This window comes from Heterocephalus glaber, unplaced genomic scaffold (assembly GCF_053883595.1).
Source record: "Heterocephalus glaber isolate CG9 unplaced genomic scaffold, H.glaber_assembly_v1.0 deba00001460, whole genome shotgun sequence".
In the NCBI taxonomy this organism is placed as follows: domain Eukaryota; kingdom Metazoa; phylum Chordata; class Mammalia; order Rodentia; family Bathyergidae; genus Heterocephalus; species Heterocephalus glaber.
In genome coordinates, this window is record NW_028258307.1 from 3988693 (window position 1) to 4008702 (window position 20010).

The window sequence follows — 20010 nt, forward strand, 5'->3', positions numbered from 1 at the left end:
ACATCAGCGGAAGTGGGGCGGAACCGTTCCACCACCCCCCTCACGATTGGCCAGCGCTGCCGTCGCTCAGCGGTCCAACCGGAAGGGGCTAGGCGACGCCCTTCTGGTTTCTAACCGCCAAGGGTGTGGGAGGGGCCAGAGTGAAAGTTACGGGGGGAGCTTCCGCGGTGGTGATGGAGCTGACCCCGGTCGCCGCGTTGCCTGGGCCTTCTGGCTCCTTCAAGGAGGAGCTTCTCTGCGCCGTCTGTTTCGATCCCTTCCGTGACGCGGTGACGCTGCAGTGTGGCCACAACTTCTGCCGCGGGTGCGTGAGCCGCTGCTGGGAGGTGCAGGCGACGCCCTTCTGCCCGGTGTGCAAGGCCCGCGCGTCGCCCGCCGACCTGCGCACCAACCACACGCTCAACAACCTGGTGGAGAAGCTGCTGCGCGAGGAGGCCGAGGGCGCGCGCCGCGCCGGCCACCGCTCCCCGCGCGTCTGCCGCCCGCACCGCGGCCAGCTGGGTTTCTTCTGCCTGGAGGACAAGGAGCTGCTGTGCTGCCTGTGCCAGGCCGACCCCCGGCACCAGGGCCACCGCGTGCAGCCGGTGAAGGACACTGCCCACGACTTCCGGGTAAGACGCCCTGCGCGCCGGGTGGCCGGGCACGCACTTGGCGGCCAGAGCCCGACGGGAGCAGGGCCCCCGCTCCTCAATTGCCGCGTCCCCCGTGGATCAGCTTCGGGGGCCTCCTGCGACCCCCACCTCTCCGATTTGGTTACCTACAGCGGGCGGCCTTCTTCACCGAGGCGGCCGCGGTGGGAGGAGAGAAGTAGACGGACGTGAGAGCGGGGTTCCTTGGCGTCCCCGACAGCCCCGCACTCTGTGTAGGGCCCAGGCCTGGAACCCTGTGCCAGTGGCCTGTGGCCCAGCTGCCTGTGAACAGCACGGGTGTGGGTGGGCACGCGAGCCCTCGAGCTGGACACACTCCGTTTAGAATAGGGCAGGAGCCCAGGACCCGACCTGGTTATGGAGCCTTCAGATTTTCCCAGCACAGTCTTCACCTTCCAGAACTGACACCATGGTTTGTGTGGCAATGGGGCGAGGTCTCTGGCCCTGGCCTGCTGGTTTATTCTGGATCACTCTTTCAGCATTCTAATGCCTGGGGTTCCAGTGGCTATAAATCAGCCAAGGAGCAATTTACCTATGGAGGGAAACTAACAAATGGAGAAGTCTTTGTTGTAGGAAGGAAAAATGATTAGAAAGTAAGGGTTAAGCTGCCTCAGAATTTTTGGAAAACATTTAACCTTAGCCCTTAAAAAGAAATACCATTGTACTCCGGGCAGTTTTTGTTACTGAATTTTTAAGTTAATCATGTGAAACACTAAATTTGTTTACTCTCCTACTAATACATGGGTCAAATCCACAGTTTGGCTAACAGCTGTTTAGCTGGCAAGAAACTGAGTTTATTGAAGTGAAGGTACTGTAGGAACCTCCAGTACTTGGCCTCCATGATACTCCCTCCCCTCTTTTTAAAATGCTTTTGTAAGAAGTGTCAAGTGATTACAGTTCCATACACATTTTGACACAGTTCAAGTAAAGGGGTGTGTAGTGGTGCTTTCACTATGCATGTTTGAATGAGTATACCTATTACTCCTGACACCGTATTTGTTTAATAGTGGTTCACAGCAATGCTTTTTCCTATATCCACTGGCAGAAATGCTAGGTCCTGACTTCAGAAAGCTGAAGTAAGTACTGGGTAGCCTGGGGACTGGATTACTGGTTGACAGATGGAGTTGGGAGAGGGACAGATCAGGAGATGGACAGTCCCCAACAGTACCCATGTCACAGCCTGAATGTTGGGCTGCCTTGAAATTTCCTTTGTCAGATTAATTAGTTCACTGCCCTTAATCTCCTGTGAAGCCTCAGGCCATGAATAAATGTAGACAGATTTTCTGCCAGAGCATAACACACATGGTTTAGGGTCCAACTGCCAGTGGAATCCTTGTTCCCAACTGAAACCACCTGAACCTGATCTTTACCTTCTGCCTTTTTATCAGCATTCTTGTCTTGTGGGGCTTTGACCAGAATCTCCCCTTAATCTCAGTTTACAACATTCTAGGGCTTCTCTAGCCAGCATCTCCCAACTTTTCTAGACTCTTCCTGTGAGCTGATAACAAAGACTTCTGAACCACATGGTCAGGAACCATCACAACAACAATACCACTTCTCTGGCATCAAAATCTTTGTCACTTTCTTCACTGCTGGGATAAATACCCAACACTCACAACTTAAGGAAGAAAGGTTTATTTTGGCTCCGTATTTGTAGAGATTTCAGTCCATAGCCAGCTGACTTCTAGGCAGGAAAGCATGGCATGGGGGCATGTTGGTGGGGAAGCAGAGAGAACGAACAAGGGAGGGGCTGAGGAGGAAGATAATCTCTTCCAGGCTACAACCTCAGTGGCCCATCCCTTTCCTCCCAGCTCACTTCCTAACAGCAAGTCAGCTATAAGCTCCATAATCCAGTCACCTTTCAAAAGCCCCACCTATGAGTACATGTGGCTCTTGGGGGACATTTAGATACAAGCCATAATATATTGATAGGCCAAGACCATGGCAGTAGTATAGCTTGGTGTCCAGTGAGGGATTAACAAATCCGTATGTGCTGGTGCTGAAATTGGGGGAACTGAAAGTATGTATCACACTGTTTATTAGGTGATTCGGAATTGGTTTATCTTAGTATTTTTTAGTTCATCATTGAGTAGAAATACTAATTTAAAATGCTCTAAAATACACAGACCAGACCCACAGGGGACTGTGTGGAGATAGTTATATTTTACTGGTAAGAAAATGGAAACTTGGAGAAATACAGCCACTCATTGAAGGAGAAAGGAGGTACTCATTGTAGGGACAGGGAGTTGAAGTGGTAGTGTTCTCACGTCAGTACTCAGATTTCCTTCCATCTTCCACAGCAGATCTCCCAGGAACTCCTCTGAGGTCCAGGCCTCTGAATTGCCTTGTCCAGATCCCTTTCTTATCTGTCCCACCTGGTGCAGATGATGGCCATTTCGTGGTCTTCGGGCCCCTACATGACCCGGATCCCTACCCCTGCTGGGGTACCGTCTTAGAATCGGTTTGAATAATCTTTCCTAAGGGTGTTGTTCCTCTTGCCTTGTAAGCCACATTTAAAGTCTTCATGGCGTGCCCAAGAGACCATGGAGATGTCACCTCACGGGGAGGTCCACTCATGGTGTTGGCAGGGACTGTGGGCCTAAGGCCTCATTCCTTCAGAGATCACCCTCAGAACCAGTCTGGCAGAGTAGCCACTCTGTGATCACCACATGGCAGCTGACTTCCATCCCAGCAGTCCAGCAACAAAGAAAGGCTAGGTGTGCAGAGTGTTTTGTCACCTCATCGCACAAGTGACATAACCACATTCCATTGGTTATACACAAGTCCTTAAGCCCAGGCCACAGGGAGGGTTCACTGGAGCCATTTGCGAGCTGGTGCACTTTGGTCTACCCCAGGCCACCAGTGATTCACTTCTCTTCCACATGCAAAGTGCCCTCCGTCTCCCAAGTCCCCCAAACATCTCATCCTATTGCGCTATCCTCTCACAGATCGTGTCCAGGTGGGGATGAGGCTTTTGGGAAAAACCACGTTGTCTTGCTGCAGCTTAAGCAGCTGTCTCCTCCCAGCAGCCACCCCCATGACTTGTGCTCACGTGCCAGCTCCGTGGATCGGCAGTCTTCCTCTCTCCTGGCTCACATTTTCATCTGTACGGTGGGGCAATATTCTTACTTCACAGTGGTCAAAGACGTCATTTCTGTTCCATGATTAGCACAGTCTCTGGCACATAGTAAGTGCTCAGGAAGTGCCAGTGGTCATGTAATTAATGTTATTAGAATCATTGTTTTTATCATTTTTCCAAAGAAAACATTTGAAAAGCTTTCTTAGAATGTAGAGTGTGCTGGGCATGGTGGTACATGTCTATAATCCCAGCACTCGGAGGCTGAAGCAGGAGGATCACTGTGAGTTCGAGGCCAGCTTGGGCTGCATAATGAGCTCAAGGCCAATCTGAACAACATTGGGAGACCCTGTCTCACACACACCAAAGAAAGGAATATATAGAGAAAAGAATAATGGTAGACCTCAGGTACAAAAGATAGGAATCCAACCTGAAACTCATAGTGGTTCTTTAAGGAGTCCAACATAGTCAGAAATAACAATTAAAATTTTTTTAAAAACCCCAAAACTGCTAAACAAACCAACATTTGGATTTGCTGATGTAGGTATTTAACATGATGAAGCAATATTAGAAGTCGGGAGGGTGGGAGAAGGGAGCGGCATGTTTAGATTCGGTCCCATGGTGAATACTTCACTACATGGTAAGTGACTCAGCTCCTCTTGTCAGACCTACACGTTATGACTGCAGACCAGTGCAGTTTGAAGAACTGCAATGGGAGCCTGTGGCCATGCTGTCTTTATAGTTACCCCGGAGCTCAGGGATTCCGGGCTCAGCCTGGGCCAGCCCTGGGCCTCAGCAGGATGCCCTTCCCTGCTGGACCTGTGACCAGCCTGTCAGACCAGGCCCCTGTAGCTCCTCAGCCCTGTCTCGCTGCCTCACCTGAACCAGGCAAACAGCAGGGCGCTGGACTGGAGGACACGCAGCAGCCCTTTATGCTATGAACGGACAGTTCAAATCCAGAACTGTAGATAGCATTCAGCTAAGCTTGCAGTGCTTGGCAGGACTGGGTTCAGTAAATGCAATTGCTGCATTCATGTCAAAGAGGAATTCCAGTTGTAAATGCATGTTGCGCTCCCCACCTGGCCTCCAGCCCTGACTTGCCTGCCTCCTCCTTGTTCTCTATGGCAGGCCAAGTGTAAGAACCTGGAGCACATGCTGCGGGAGAAAGCCAAGACCTTCTGGGCCATGCGACGCTCCTATGAGAACATTGCCAAGCACAATCAGGTGAGTGAGGGCGCGGGCCGAGTGGGGAGGTAGGGGCACCTGGGGAAGTTGATGCCACTCACGGGGGAGCTTTTGACTCAGAGTCAGGCTTCCTTGGTGCTGATGGTCTTGCAGAGCCAAACTCTTGGGCACTGACTGGGCTTTTCTGCCTGCCTGAAGACCTGGGCATGATCACACCAGCAAGCCACAGGCATGACCTCAGAGGCCACCTGTGCTGCCTGTACTGTGACTTGAGAATAACTTCATCACATGCACGTCACTACGTCCCTGTGCTCAGGCTAGTGATGACCTGAGACTCCTTAGTGATTCCTCCTTTCCTTTTGGTCCCCACGTCCACTCCTTGAACAGCCTGTCCTACCTTCAGAATACACCAGGTCTACCGAACTTCACTGCTCACCTGGCCTCCTTCCTGCTTCCTCTGCACCAGAGTGATCTTTTGGAAAAACATCACTTATTTTTTTTTAAAGTTAAAATGTTACATTTATTTTAACACACCTGAATTAAGGGTGGAAAGGTGAAACAAATACAGTATAATACACACAGCATCGTATCAAAGATGCAGCCTTTCTAAAATTCATGCTGTAGAAAAGATAAAGAATGACATAATGGGGAACAGGCCTGATTCAATCAAGAAACTTTCATGGTATTAATGCTCTCCTAAGTATTTGGCAATAATTTATTTTTTCTACTTCCAGATTTCTAGAGTAGATTTGCTTACAATAAAGCTAATTTTAAGAGCATACAAAAGTTGAGCACAAACAGCAAGTTAAATCCAGCAGTCCAGAGTAATGAAGTGTAAAAGAGACTGAATAACTGCCTTTGTCAGAAAACTGATCACCTAAAGTGACTACCTGGAGTTCTCACACTGGAAAAGCAACAGCTGCTTAGTGCACCAACTCACAGTGGAATTTCTGACTACCTTGTTCTCTGTTAAGAACAATTTATATAGTTAAGCGGTCTTTATAGACAATCTGCATCCATCTAAATTAAACATATTCTACAATAGTGTAATTATAAGGCCACGGTATTTCTTTTGGGCAAACCCCTTAATGTAGTGATTTTAATATCAGTGTTATTCATTCTTTGAAATATAAAGTGTTTTAACTGAATTAAGGTTATATATTTTTAAATACTATGTATGTCATGACTAGATATTAAATTATTTATACTATTTATACTTACTATCCAAAGAAAATTTACTACCAAATTCATACAGTAGCTATTAGTCTGCCATGCTTATTAATTGATCCCATAGGTATAATTATAGATCAGCATGATTTTAGTGTCTGTTCATTCACTTTACTAATCAGGAACATGGCATGTACAGAATAAACAAGTGGGGCAGCCACCCAAGGATCGTGATAGCTCTTCAAGTTAGCTGTCACAAGCTCAGATACAAATCCCTACCACATGAACAAAGTTGGATCCAATTCTTCATCAAAAAGTGCTGATGGAGGTTCTCAGACGCCTTCCAGTGTAGATCCCTGATCCAAAGGCTAGTAGATGAGACAGCAGCAGAGACGGAAGAAAAACCTTTAGAAATTCTGCTGAGAAAATGCCCCCTTCCTTCATAACACTTGTGTTTCTCATGCTGAGAGTAGCTGTGCGCTTCGGGTGTTTAAAGAGAAACCCTTAGGGGTTATATTTTCTGGCCAACTTGACCAGTCCCATATCCAATCTGAGTTTTTCTTCAAGATGCTTTCAGCTTCTTTCCTTCTCTCAATATAACCTTCCTCGGACTGAGAGCTGTTTTTTTCTCCAGTGCTCCGTATATCATTTCAGAAGCTCTGTGAGTATCTTCTGGTGTCTGAGCGAGGTGGGCTGTCACAGTGAGAACTCTGAGCTCCTCCATCCAGATTCATGCTGGGCATCTAGCAGTATTTTTTCCATGTCACCATTATAAATAGAAACTGAGGCTGGAACACTGCTCCCATTCCCATTATTGCTGAAGTGCAGTTCTTCCCAGGAGCCCTGAAGTTTCTCCTCCTGCAACCCAGGGACCCCCCTCTGCAACGTGACACCAGAAGCTGCTCAACCATGGGGCTCCTCGCCCAGCCACAACAGCACCTCAGCGGTGGGCGCACAAGAGCAGGTGCGTGATGGACCTGCAGCTCTGCCGGAAAAACATCAATTATGCCACTCTTCTCCTTAAAACTGCCCAGTGAGCCATGCATGGTGGTGTACGCCTGTAATTCCAGCACTGGGAGGCTGAGGCAAGAGGATTGCAAGTTCAAGCCCCAATTAAAAAAAAAAGAAACCAAATACGAGACTGGGGTTGCAGCACACAGTATGAAGGCCCTGGGTACGGCCTTCAGTTCTGAAATAAATGAACAAACAGGCTGCCTCATGGTCTTCCAGAGTGTAATCCAGACTTTCCCATGGCTCCAAGGCTGCTGTTTGCCCCCTGCCTGCTCCTTAACCATATCTACTTACTGCTTTTACTCTGGCCACCCTGGCCTTCTCTCTGTTTCTTAAACTAGGCACATCTGTTCCCCAGGCCCTACCTGCAACATCTTTGTCATTAAAGTCCCAGCTCCCATGTCCCTTCTGAGAAGCCTTCCCTGATCACCCCAAAAGAGCCCTTCCCTCTCACTCGATGTCCTGTCTCCTTGGTGTGTGTTCTCCAAGACACTTCATTACTTTTTGATCTCCTCTCACCTGAATATAAGGACAGCTGGCACACTATTCATTCCCAGTATCTTGAAGTTAGGTGGTGAACTCCTTGGTTAGATGTTAGCAAGCCTCTTTCTGAGCCCAGTCCTTGACTTTGGACATACGAGCGCAGGAGGGCAGTACCCAGAGCAGTACAGAACAGCCAGAACCAGGTGTGTCTGCAGTGGCTGCGATGAGTCAGCCGGGCGGTGATTACTCCCAGCACTCACCTCAGGAAGTAACAGCTGAGCCAGGGAAACGGTCAGAAACAGGCTTGCCTCCAGGTGAAGGGACAGCAGGAGGAAGGACCCCAAAGAAGACCTACTTTCAAATCTAAGTCTGTCTCCAAACAACTCCTGTCCAACTGGTCCTCAAAACGAGAAGAGGACAATTCCTTTGTACTGCAGTTTTTGTTTACGCATTCGGATAAGATAATACATAGACACGTGCCTAACAGAAGCCACCCAACATTTCTGGTGTCTCAGAGACCCAACAAACTGGCTTAAGAAACAATTTGCACTTTTTAGTGAATCATTTTGCCCTGATATATCAGACCTACAAACATATACTGAAGTTCTCTCGAAGAATGTGATTACCACCCTGCCATTTCTGGAGGGCAACTTTAGAATTGTTTTTCTGGTCATCATCGTGGAGTCATGGGGTTCATATCTGCCCTTTGACTTGATTTCTTCTGTGGCCAAAGCCACTTGACCGGCTTGCTGTGAACAGATTGGACTGGAGGTACTGGGGTGGGGGCCATTATCTGCCCAACCCAGGCAGTGGAGGGCTCTGAGGATTTGTGTAGAGAGGCATGAAGCCTCTAGAATTCCAGCTTGACCGATGCTTTCCCTCTTGAATTCCATGAGTCCAAGTCGATGGTGAAGTGTGCGTCTCGGTGTTTACCTCTACTGTGAGGCTGTGATTACCATTGGTGACAGAGGCTGGAGTTGCCTCGACACTTGGTGGATTTTTCTGCCTTGCTCTGTTCTTTGGCATCCTGAGAGGTAGAATTACCTGAGATCCTACTCTGTCTCCCACATAGGTTATCAGTCCTTTTATCAGTATGTTACCTCTTCTCACTTGAGTTTCTTTGATGTTGGTAAGTTTGTACATCTTTTCATAGTACAGTAGGTCCCCGAGTTACGAACATTCAAGTTGTGAACTTTCACAGACAGGAATGGACCTCACATTTATGAACATTCATAGATGCAAGCAAATCATGGAACTAGCTCACGTGTCTACCGGACATTGTCACAACTGTGCTGCTGTGTGCTCACTGTACAGTGCCATAGTGTACAGTGCCCAGTCAGAGCCCAGGATGTCCGGAAGCAAGAGGAAGAGCAGTGGTGATGTGGAGGGACTGCTAGGAAGTGCAAAGCAAAGCAGTGTGCGTTCTATATTTGTGTCAGGTGTATAAGACTCACTTTGTTGGACTTATGAATGAATCTGACTTACAGGTGTTCTCCCAGAGTAAAACTTGATTGTAAGCCGGGCACTTACTGTACCAGTTTTTTCAGTGGATGCCAGTTTATGCCCTCCCCTCTTTGTGGGTGCTGGGGACTGAAGCAGCGCTTCATGCACACTAGGCACATGCCATACCCCTGAGCTACATCCCCAGCCCTAACTTATGTTCTTTTTTATTCTTTGAGTATTTGTCTTTTTCCCTAGTAGATTGGTAAGAGTGCTTTTATACTCAGTTTGTCAAATAAGTTTGTTGCAAATACTTTTCCTAGTTTGTCATTTATTTTTCCCTGAGTAATTTTCACTCTTTGGGGCTTATTTTTGGTTTTTCAGTGAATTGTTTCATCATCTTTTCAGAACTATAAATGTATATTGATCTTTTAGTCCCAAAAATGAGATTACAACCTGCCACAGCTAGAGCTCATATTTTGAATTGCTTCTCCAGTAGTCATCTTAGAATTATGTGTTTAGCTTTATTAATAGCCTTGCCATACAAAGCTTCTGATGTTATAGTTATATTCAGTTGTCTCAGTCTTTCAACCTTCCCAGTTTCATATTATACTAAGAAATGGCTCTTCCATTTCCAGATAAGAAATACTTGCTTTTTCTCAGAGCATATTTCTGTCCTCAATTTACAGCGTTTTGTGGTTATGATTTAGAGTGTGCATGTTAGAATAAATCCTTCCTGTTAGTTGAGAAAAGTCTCTGGATCAGACAAATGAGGGTCTTAAGATTTGTAGGTAAAGAACTTTTAAAAATTGTTGCTGTGTGGGCACGGCGGTGCGTGCCGGTGATCCTAGCGCTCAGGAGGCAGGAGGGCCGCAAGTTTGAGCCCGGACTGGGTAGCTTGGCAACATAGAGACCCCGTATCAAACCATAAAAGGGGCGGGCATGTAGCTCAGGGAGAAGGCCCTGGGTGCAATCTCTTACCTCAGGATAAAAAGAGAAAAAGTTGTTATTTTCAGGAGCCTGGTGTGGTGGCATTCACCTGTAATCTCAGCATTTGGTTGAGGCAGGATTGTGAATTTGAGCCCAGTTCAAGGCTAGTGAGACCCAGTCTCCAAAACCAGAACAAAAATAGTGCTTTTATGCTAACTCGTTTCTGTGATTCAGGGCTTCTCTCACTGTTGTCCCACCAAACAAGACACAGGACATTCTGTGTTGAGATTGTAGGATTAATGGTGTCATCGATAAGCAGTGATGTCATTTTGAAACTTCATGAAAACCACTATTTGGCTTTCTCATTTGAAACTTAAGCTTATAAATGTATGCTTGTAAGGATTACATTGTTGTTTTATCTCTAGAGACTGCATAGAATTCCTTTAGAATGTAGAGTTGCTTACTGGAGTCTGAAGGTCACTGGCTGGGGGACAGCTGAGAATCCCACATCTGGCCTTCTCCAACTGCCTGCTACAGGTGGAGGGGGCCTGGCTGCAAAGCCGCATCCGGGAGGAGTTTGAGAAGCTCCGTGAGTTCTTGCGGAAAGAGGAGCAGGCCACCCTGGACGCCATGACCAATGAGGCCCGGCAGAAGCAGCTCCTGGCTGACCAGAAGATGAAGCGGCTTGAGGAAGAGACTGAGATGCTGGCCCACGAGATCGAGAGGCTGCAGGCAGAAATGAAGGAGGATGACATCTCTTTCCTCATGGTAAGGAGCTCAGCATCTGGACTGGGGGACAGGACCCAGTGCTCAGGCACCAGGCAGGAGACATGGCACCAGCCCTGGCCAACCTAGGCTTCCCATGGCCTGGCCGGAAGAGCTCAAGTTGGTGAGCTGTTTGCGTTAGAGGCTGGGAAGACCAGTCAGAGCAGAGCCTGAGACCCTCTCATCTCTCTCCCCCTTCTCCTGCATTCACTCTCAGTCTTACTTTTTTGTTCTTTTAAAATAGTCTTTTAAAATTGCTCAGTTATTGACATTTTTTATTTAAATATGATTTCTTGGTATTCGCTCTTTTTAAGAAAAGGATGATTCTATTCTCCCTTTAATAGTGTTGAGTTCATTTTTTCTTTCCACTTACTGATTTTATCACTGTTCAAGTTGCTGGAACTTGAAAGCTGGTTTGTCAGTCAGTCAGGTAAGCTGTGAGTTAGCTACTTCTTCATCCACAGGCGGCTGACACCTCTGGGAATGGAGTCTGTCCAGCAGAGCAGGGAGGGTCAGAGCCACCTCTTTGTTTAGGCAGGGTGTTGCATCCCGGCTAGCACCCTTGTGGGTTGTCCGTCTCCTACAAAGCCTTGAACCACAATGCCCCTGTCTCCAGAGACCTAGAGTATCTGCGGCTTAACTCTGAAGATTTGCCAGGCTGTTTTCTGAAGCAGCTGTACTGTTGTATATTCGCACCAGTAGTGTATGAGGAATCCAGTTTCTCCACATCCCTGCCAGTTCTTTTTTTTAGTAGCTGTGCTGTTGATCGTGAGGTGGTATATCAGTGTGCTTTGGATTTGCATTTCCTTATGACTAATGATACTGAGTATCTTCTTTGTGCCTCTTGGCCATTTGTTGCTCTTCCATGCAGAAATGTCTGTTCCAATTGTTTGTCCATTTTTTGATTGGGTTGTCCTTTTGTTGTTCATTTGTAAGAGTTCTTTGATCCACTTTGAGTTAGTTGTTTATGTAAGGTCAGGCTCCAACTTTATTCTTTTACATGTCAGTACCTACTTGTGTCAGTGCCATTATTATGGGAAGACTGTTGTTTTTTGGAAAGACTGTTGAATGGCCCCCTTGTAGATAGTTGAGGATTATTTCTGGACTTTGAATTCTATCTCATTGTTCTGTATGACTGTTTGGGGTTTTTTTTTGAGGGGGTGGTCCTGGGACCGAAACCAAACAAGGCCTCATACCAGAAGCACTTTACTGCTGAGCTACATCCCCTGCCCTTTTTATTTTTTTTATTTTAAGACAGGTATCACCAGGTTGCTCAGGCTGGCCTCAAACCTGTGATCCTCGCCTTGGCCTTCTGAGTAGCTGGGATTACAGGTGTGCGCTAGCATGTCTGGCTGTATGCCAGTTTTCATTGTCTTCATTACTGTTGGCAGTATGAGACATCCCAACTTTGCTTTTCTTTTTCAAGATTATTTTGTATATTCTGGGTTCCTTGAATTTCAGTATGAATTTTAGAGTTGGTGTTTTCGTTTCTGTGAAGAAGTCACTTGGGATTTTGACAGGGATTACACTCAATCTGTGTACCAATTTAGGAAGTACTGACATCATAACTGTTAAATCTGATTCATGAACATGGGAGGTATGACTCCCCAGAGGTTAGAAACTCACACACTCTCTCTGTCTGTTTTTTCCTTCAGAAACACAAGAGCCGAAAACGCCGGTAAGTTGCCAGGTCTCGTGGAGGGGAGGGCAAGAGCAGGCAGAAAACCCAGTGGTGCAAAATCCAGTGGCCCCAGGGCCAGGCAGGTAATGCAGCCAGCTGGGTGGCGCCCGGAGAGAGTGGCCGGGCAGGTGCAGAGTCCTTTCACAGCACCCATGCTGGCTGGCGGGGCATTGGAGAGTTGTTTGTCCCTGGGTGGAGGGTCACTGTGTGGGGAGGACAGTGCCACGCACATGGCTCGTATTTCTCAGTGGCCTCCCAACATTGAGGTTTGGTTTTTGGCTGGCCTCCTTGCTTTCAGCCTCAGGACACTGATGGCTGTTGGCTTCTTTGGGGTGAATTAGGAAGAACCCTGTCCCTGTCCCTGGAGGTGTTCAGGAAAGGCTGGGAGACGTTTTGGCTCTGTTGGAGCGTTGTACATCTGTGAGCACATACATGTGATTTCTGTCCACGAGGACGGCAGCCACAGTGCAGAACCTCGTATTTGTATCTCTCACAGCTACGGTAGGATGAGCCTCTGACCAAACCCTGAGTGGTGTGGCAGCCAGACGGGCTTGTGGCCCAGTCCGGGGGACTGTGTCGGGGAAGATGCCCAGGCACTTAGACCCGAGGCAAGGGGACAAGTCCTGGGCCCACCCCGGGATGCCCGGCCCCAGCACTGCACACCATGCGCAGTCCTCCTTTCCCAGGCTCTTCTGCACCATGGAGCCGGAGCCTGTCCAGGCAGACATGCTCATCGATGTCTGCAAGTACCTCAGCTCCCTCCGGTACCGTGTCTGGAAGAAGATGATGACGTGTGTGCAATCCGGTGAGAGATGCGGGCAGGCAGTCCAGGCAGGGAAGCACTGCACGCTGCCAGGGAGCCAGCCAAGCCTTCTCCCAGGCTGCACCCCATCTCCCAGCTGGCTCCCTCCAGCCTCCGGGCACACTCGGCCACTTCTCTCCCCACGCTGGACTCCAGCCCCATCTGGCCCAGCTCCTTCCTGGGTGGGACCTGACCCTCTGTCACCTATTCAGAAAGACAAACATTCCCCTGCCTATTCAGAACTGTAACATGTATGACGAGGGACCTCATCCAGGGCCACCTCTCCCAAGGCGACTGCAGCCTGTGCCATCCTTGTGTCCTGGTGTGTCAGGGAGAGAAATGTCATGCTTTTCTAAGTCGCTGCAGTCTTAGGAACATTATGAGTCCCTCCTCTGTTAGTATCTCTGGCTGCTATAACAAAGGACCACAAACCAGGTTGGTTAAAATTAACGAAATTTATTCTCCCAGTCCAGGTGGCAGCAGGGCCATGGTCCTCTGAAATTTGTAGGGCAGACCCTTCTCACCTCTTCTAGCTTCTGGGGCCTGTAGGCACTGCTTAATTGTCCCTGGCTTGTGGCTGCAACACTTTGACCTCCACCCTCTGTCACCTGATGCCATTCTTCCCACTGGTGTCTTGTCGCTTTCCCCCTCTTTAGAAGAACCCAGTCATGTTGGATTAAAGGCTGGCCCTACTACAGTCTGAGTTCATCTTAACTAATTTCATTTGTATCAACCCCACTCCTAATTAAGGCTATTTTCTGAAGTCCTGGGGCTCAGGACTTCCTGTGTCTTCTATAGGAACCCATTCCAACCCCTAACCCCAAGAGCTTGTGTGGCGCCCTGGATGCCTGGGCAGGTGGGACACAGGTGGTTGTGTGGGCCTGGCAGACCAGCCAGCATGGCAGGAGGGGTGTCGTGTTCACTGACTGTCGCCTTCTTCCCCTTCTGTCCTCAGTGCCCTTCAGCCTGGATCCTAACACAGCAGCTGGCTGGCTCTCGGTGGCTGATGACCTCACCAGTGTCACCAACCATGGCTACCATGTGCAGGTGGAGAACCCGGAGCGCTTCTCCTCAGCGCCCTGCCTGCTGGGCTCGCAAACCTTCTCAAAGGGCTCCCACACCTGGGAGGTGGCCCTGGGCGGGCTGCAGAGCTGGCGGGTGGGTGTGGTGCGGGTGCAGTCGGAGGAGGCCACGGACGGCCACTCACAGGGCTCCTATCACGACATGCGCTCCGGTTTCTGGTACTTGTGCCGCACGCAGGGTGTGGAGGGGGACCACTGTGTGGCCTCCGACACGGCCACATCACCCCTGGTCCTGGCCATCCCACGCCGCCTGCGCGTGCAGCTAGAGTGTGACGAGGGTGAGCTGTCCTTCTACGACGCCGAGCGCCAGTGCCACCTGTATACCTTCCACGCCCGCTTTGGGGAGGTGCGGCCCTACTTCTATGTGGGGAGTGCACGGGACGACAGGCCCCCTGAGCCTTTGCGCATCTGCCCGCTGCGAATCAGCATCAAGCAGGATCTGGACAGCTGAGCAGACCCGAGCCTCCTCCTGAAGCCCGCGTGGGCCTGCGTGCCTCTGCCCCTGCCTTCATGATGCATCTCTGCAGCTCTCTAGTTCTTGCTGGGGCTCCAAGCCCTACACCTGTCTTTGGTTTTGGCCCCTTCCCTTCTCTCAGAAGCCTCGCCCAGGAAGCCCCTTGCTGAGCCCAGGCTCTCCCCAGAGTCGGGCACCTTCAGGATGTGAACGTTCTGAACCTCATTCCAGGACTTCTGGAGATAATGTTTGCTTCTGGAGTGGGCTTGTTTTACGAGGAGGTTTCATTATTTTTGGGATCGGTGAGGCCAACCATCCAGATGACTGCTGTTGGAAATTGTTTTAGTACATGTGCTGCTGAAGTGAGCACTGCTATTGGAAGTTGTTTATCACTGTGTTCCCAAGAGGAGAGAGAGGGCTCTGCCACATAGGGCCAGCCAGGGAGGCCCAGGGCCACTCAGGAGGCAGGGGGAGCAAGGAGGAAGTACAGGCAAAGCCTTCTTTGTAGTTTGCTGGGAAGGAAAGGCAGGGTGGAGAAAGCGGAGTGCAGAGGCTTAGGATTGGCCAATTTGAGTAGTTGCAGCCGGTTCTGGGGTGTTGGGGCTACCCTTGTGGGACTGACACTGCCCCTCAAGAGCCCAGTGAGGCAGATTCAGTAGGGAGTGGGGCAGGGCTTGGGCGGGGGGTTGTCACAGGATTCACTGACCTGGGAGGGGCTGGTCACTCATTGAGTCCCCAGCTCCAGAGCTTCCAGAATACAGTAAGTAAAGCACCTAATGCAGGCCCATGCCATGGCTTTGGGACTGACCTGGGGCTGGACTTGTCTGTTACCTTATGTTACTGTTTTAAAACTGCACAGATCCCACTGAGCAGGCTGAGACAAAGCTTCCCGACCCCATTGGTCAGCTCCCGTTTTTCGGTTTATACCTGAGCAGGCAGTTCCCATACTGGGCCTCAGTTTCCTCACCTGTGAGATGATAGGACTGTCAGGCGGTGTCCTTCTGTAACTGCCACGGAGGAAATTCCTCTGCTTGGTTCTTTCCAAGGTCTGAGAAGGGAAGGAAGGAGGGGGCCCTTTGTAGTTAGGAAGCAGAGAGGGTGCACTCTGGGCCCCCATGGCTGTGACGCAAGAGCCTATTGAACACCATGGGAGGCAGACACCTCGTCTTGGCTGCCTTCTTGCCTCCCCTCGCCCCATCCTGGTTTTTGCACTGCCAGGTGCTGAAGTTTCCTAGATTTCTCCTCTCTGTCTGCTGTTTGCCTCCACCTTTTCTTTCCCAGGCCTGCAGGTGGTTTCTGTTGCAGCCCACTGTCCTGGGAAGCAGGGTGGTAAAGGCAAACATTTCCCCGTGGGCTGCCAGGTGCTCAGACCCAGGAAGGCTCTGTGTACTTTGGGGGCCGAGCAGGTCTTGAGTGTGTATGCCTTCTGCTAGCGAGTGTTTACCTATCAGATACAGTTTCTGTATAGTAAACGTACCTGAAAGTACTTTGTTAGTGATAATAAAGTTTAAAAATGTTTTTATTTTCACCTTGGATGTAAGTTTTTTTTTTTTTTTTAAATTAAAGATAATATGATCTGGGTGTGGTGATATACACCTGTGATCCCAGCACTCTAGGTTCGCAAGTTCCAGCCTAGCCTGAGCAACTTTGGATAGCCTAGGCTTTTTCACAAAAATTAAAATGATACATTCTTTCTTTTAATATGGCTTTCAGTGTTCTTGTTTCAAGTTCATCCATGTTGTCGCATGTATTTATTCTTTTTGTAATCTATTGAATGGAGTTATATGCATTTTATTTATCAGTTGATGGGTTTTGGCTGTTTCCATTTTTGTCTATTATAAATAATGCTGCTACGAACATTTGTGTACACATGTTTATGTGGACATGTCTTTGATTCTTTGTGGTAAATAAATACTTGGGAATAGACTTGCCGGATCACTTGGCCACTCTGATCTTTTGTGGAACAGCCAAGCTGTTTTCCTATGCAGAGGTACCATGTTCTCTTCCCACCAGGAGTGGGCAAGGGTTCAGGTTGGCTGCCTCTGCCAGCACTGTCATCTGTCTTCTAACTGCGATCCTGCCAAGGGTGGTGGGGTGGCTCACCGTAGCTTTGGTTTGGGTTTCCCTGGTGGCTGATCGTATTGAGCATCTTCCCACGTGTTTGCCATTTGTGATCTGCTTAGGAAAACTCCAGAGAATTTGCCAAATTTTAATTGGTCACTTGTCTTTTTATTCTAAATACAAGTCTGTTGTCAGATACCTGACTTATAAAACTTTCATTCTCTGGGTTGTCTGTCACCTTCTCAAAAGCCTTTCAAATCCAAAAGTTTAGTTTTTAATTTTAATGATGTCCAATTAATTTTTTTCTTTTGTTTGCATATTCTAGATTTTTTTTTTTTTTTTTTTTTTGGTGGTACTGGGAATCAAACCCAGGGACGCTACCACTGGGCTACATCCCCTCCCCTTTTTATTTTGAGACAGGTTGTCACTGAGTTGCCTAGGCTAGCCTGGAATGTGGGATCCTCCTGCCCCAGACTCCTGAGTAGCTAGAATTGCAGACCTGTGCTTCTCCTTCTGGAGGGTGAAATTCCAAAAGAATGTGGTCACTGGCTAAATAGCAGAACAGTGGAAGGCTTTCTCGACCTTCATGGTTCGTGATGGGGCAGGGCAGGAAATTCCCCTGCACCGTAGAGTGACATTGAAAGATCCCCTGGCTGATTCTTGTCCCCTTCCCCCTTCCTCAGCATGGGCCCTGCCGGGGCTCCCTTGGCTACCGCTGTGTGCTCCCCACCCTGCGAGGAAGCTCTAGGCTGTCTGGAGATTTGTGAATGCCAGGGCCCATCACCAAAACCTTGCCAGCCCCATCAGGCATGTTGCTGGGCCACAGTCATCAGTGTTGAGCACATGTAGTCATGTACCACATAAGGACACTGGAATCAGCCACAGGCCACATAAAGGTAGTTCCATAAGATTGTAATGGGGCTGGAAAATTCCTGTAAAATTCTAGTAGTTTTTCCTCGACCTTCTCTGTGTTTAGCTGCATGAGGACACAGATACCTCACACGGGCCCATGGCCTACGGTGCCAGTACAGCAGTGCACCACTGTACCATCTGGGCTGGTGTAAGTGCACCATGGTGCTCACGTGGGGATGTAACTGCCTAATGGCACATTTCTCAGAACATGTCCTGTCCCTGAGCAGTGTGTGGCTGAAAAGCTGTCCTTCCAAGCTCCATAAAGCGTTGTGCCATTTTAGAAAGGGGCCAGGGACACAAAACCTGAACTGCAGATCCCTGCCTTGTGAACCCCTGCTCCTAGGAGGAGTGAAGGTGCCACACCTGCCCCAGTCCCTAGAACATCCAGTGGGGTGGGGCTGGTAAATGCCCAGTCCTACGATCCTACATCTACCATCGGCTTATTATATGTTGGTTAATTCTTCTGCAAGTGGGAGTCTGTACATGTTAAAATTATGATTCACAATAATGACAAATGCCAAAGAAAGGTGAGAAAGTAAGAAATACAAGCTATGTCATGAGTGCTTATATTTCCTCAGATTGTTAACAAGATTGTACATAAACATGTTTATGAAAAGATTTCAGTAACATAGGACAGTGGATATGCCTTAGTAGCCGATGAAAGATTTCACAGTAAACATAGACATGCAACATACAAAAAGGCAAGCAAGAGCTTGTCTTTAATTTGCGTGTGTTTGGTTAGATAATCTGTTTACATGGCTGCAGATGCCAAAGGTACAAAATGTACTGGAACAGTTGTTCTTCTGCACACTCGACTCCCCTCCTTGTAGGCAATTGCTTTTCATCATTGTCTCTTTCATCTTTCCAGAGATATTTTTTGCATAGTACACAGTCTGGGGATGAGTATATTCTGCCCACCCCAGCACACTGTAAGAACAGATTCCCCTGCTCTGTGTCCCTAAGCAACCCAACCAAGAGGAGAAAACTCAAAAAATATTATTAAAATAATTTTCTCTCCTCAGGCGGGAGGTTTGTCCTGGATGTTTTCATGCAATCAGTTCAGTTGGTGGATTTCATTTTTTGTTTTTGTTTAAATATTGCACTGCAGGGTTTTAAAACAAAAAGAAAAAGCTAAATAGAAACCTTAAACCTGAGACCTCGGCATACATTTGAAAATCTGAACCCTCATGTCCCTGGGTTAAAACCTGGGTACTGCAAACAAACAAAAACAGCCTCAATCTTCACAAAGCCATCTAGGGGTAGGAATCGGGGATATGGGATTGAACAATCTGGGTCCAAACTGAGTCGCCTACTGTGTGACCTCGAGAGAGTGTCTTTGCCTCTCTGCCTTATTTCCATCAGGTGCAAAAGAGATGAGTCCCTACCTCTTCCAGCAGTTGCGAGATTTAAGTAAATGTGTAAATAACTTAGAACAGAACAGTGCTTGAAACTTGAGTTTAGCGGTTGAGTTCTCTATTGTTAAACCTGCCCCTGTGACGCTCTGATAAAACATCCAACTTCTGCAAGCAGGAAAACCTGGACACTGGCTTATTTTTTCCAGGTCATTTCCAGTTCTAATACTGTGTGGTTCACAATTTGTGTCACTTGCAAGATGCTGTGTCTTTCCCGCAGAAGATAGGGGATTCAGAGTGCCACTGCAGACCGGGTCTCGAGAATCTGGGTGTCAGTCGGGCACAATTGTGTACGTCCGTAATCCCAGCAGTTGGGAGCCCGAGGGAGGAGGATCATCTCAAGTTCAAGGCCAGCCTGGGCTACATAGTGAGATCCTGTCTCAAAAACCAAAACGCCAAAAGCAAAACAAAACCAAACAAACAAAAAAAATGTGGGTATGGTACCAGAGGCTTTGCCTCATATTTTGAGCCTGGAGAAAGAAGAGTCATAATGTTTCCAGCATAGGAAAGGATATTCTGGAGAGGAGCAGATCTTGCAAAATTGTGCATAAGATTAGTGACTGGATCATGCACAATAAAATTGGATCGTCACCTTCTACAGGCTCACATACCTGTATATATGTGATTAAAGATGTCAAAACTGACTCCTCCCCACTATGGAGGTGATTTTAATGGCAGCCAAGCTATTTGGATTGGACAAAGATGACTGTTAGAGATGGGAGATGCTGGGATCAAAGCACCTCCTTTCCAGGTTTCAAACATAAAATGCAGCTTTTTACCTGGCCTGGCCTGCCCATACCCCCAGGCACGTCAGTAAAGACTGAAGCCTGCCAGCCTGTTCTCAGGGCAGCTTTCCTGCTCTGGGGTGCGGCTTGTCCTTGCTCGTGGGTGTCACTTGGGTG

The 20010-nt window shown here is 48.4% G+C and overlaps 1 protein-coding gene and 1 pseudogene across 1 annotated transcript; one reads left to right on the forward strand and one right to left on the reverse strand.

Annotated features, from left to right (window-relative positions):
* The first annotated feature begins 102 nt into the window (after positions 1-102).
* On the forward strand, positions 103-16658 carry Trim35 (tripartite motif containing 35). Its single transcript, XM_004848381.4, has 6 exons — positions 103-611; positions 4852-4947; positions 10477-10707; positions 12360-12382; positions 13072-13190; positions 14143-16658. The coding sequence occupies exons 1-6, from the start codon at positions 174-176 to the stop codon at positions 14718-14720; spliced, it is 1485 nt and encodes a 494-aa protein (XP_004848438.2). The 5' UTR covers positions 103-173; the 3' UTR covers positions 14721-16658.
* On the reverse strand, positions 6179-8021 carry LOC101713691 (BCL2/adenovirus E1B 19 kDa protein-interacting protein 3 pseudogene; annotated as a pseudogene).
* Positions 16659-20010: the final 3352 nt, after the last annotated feature.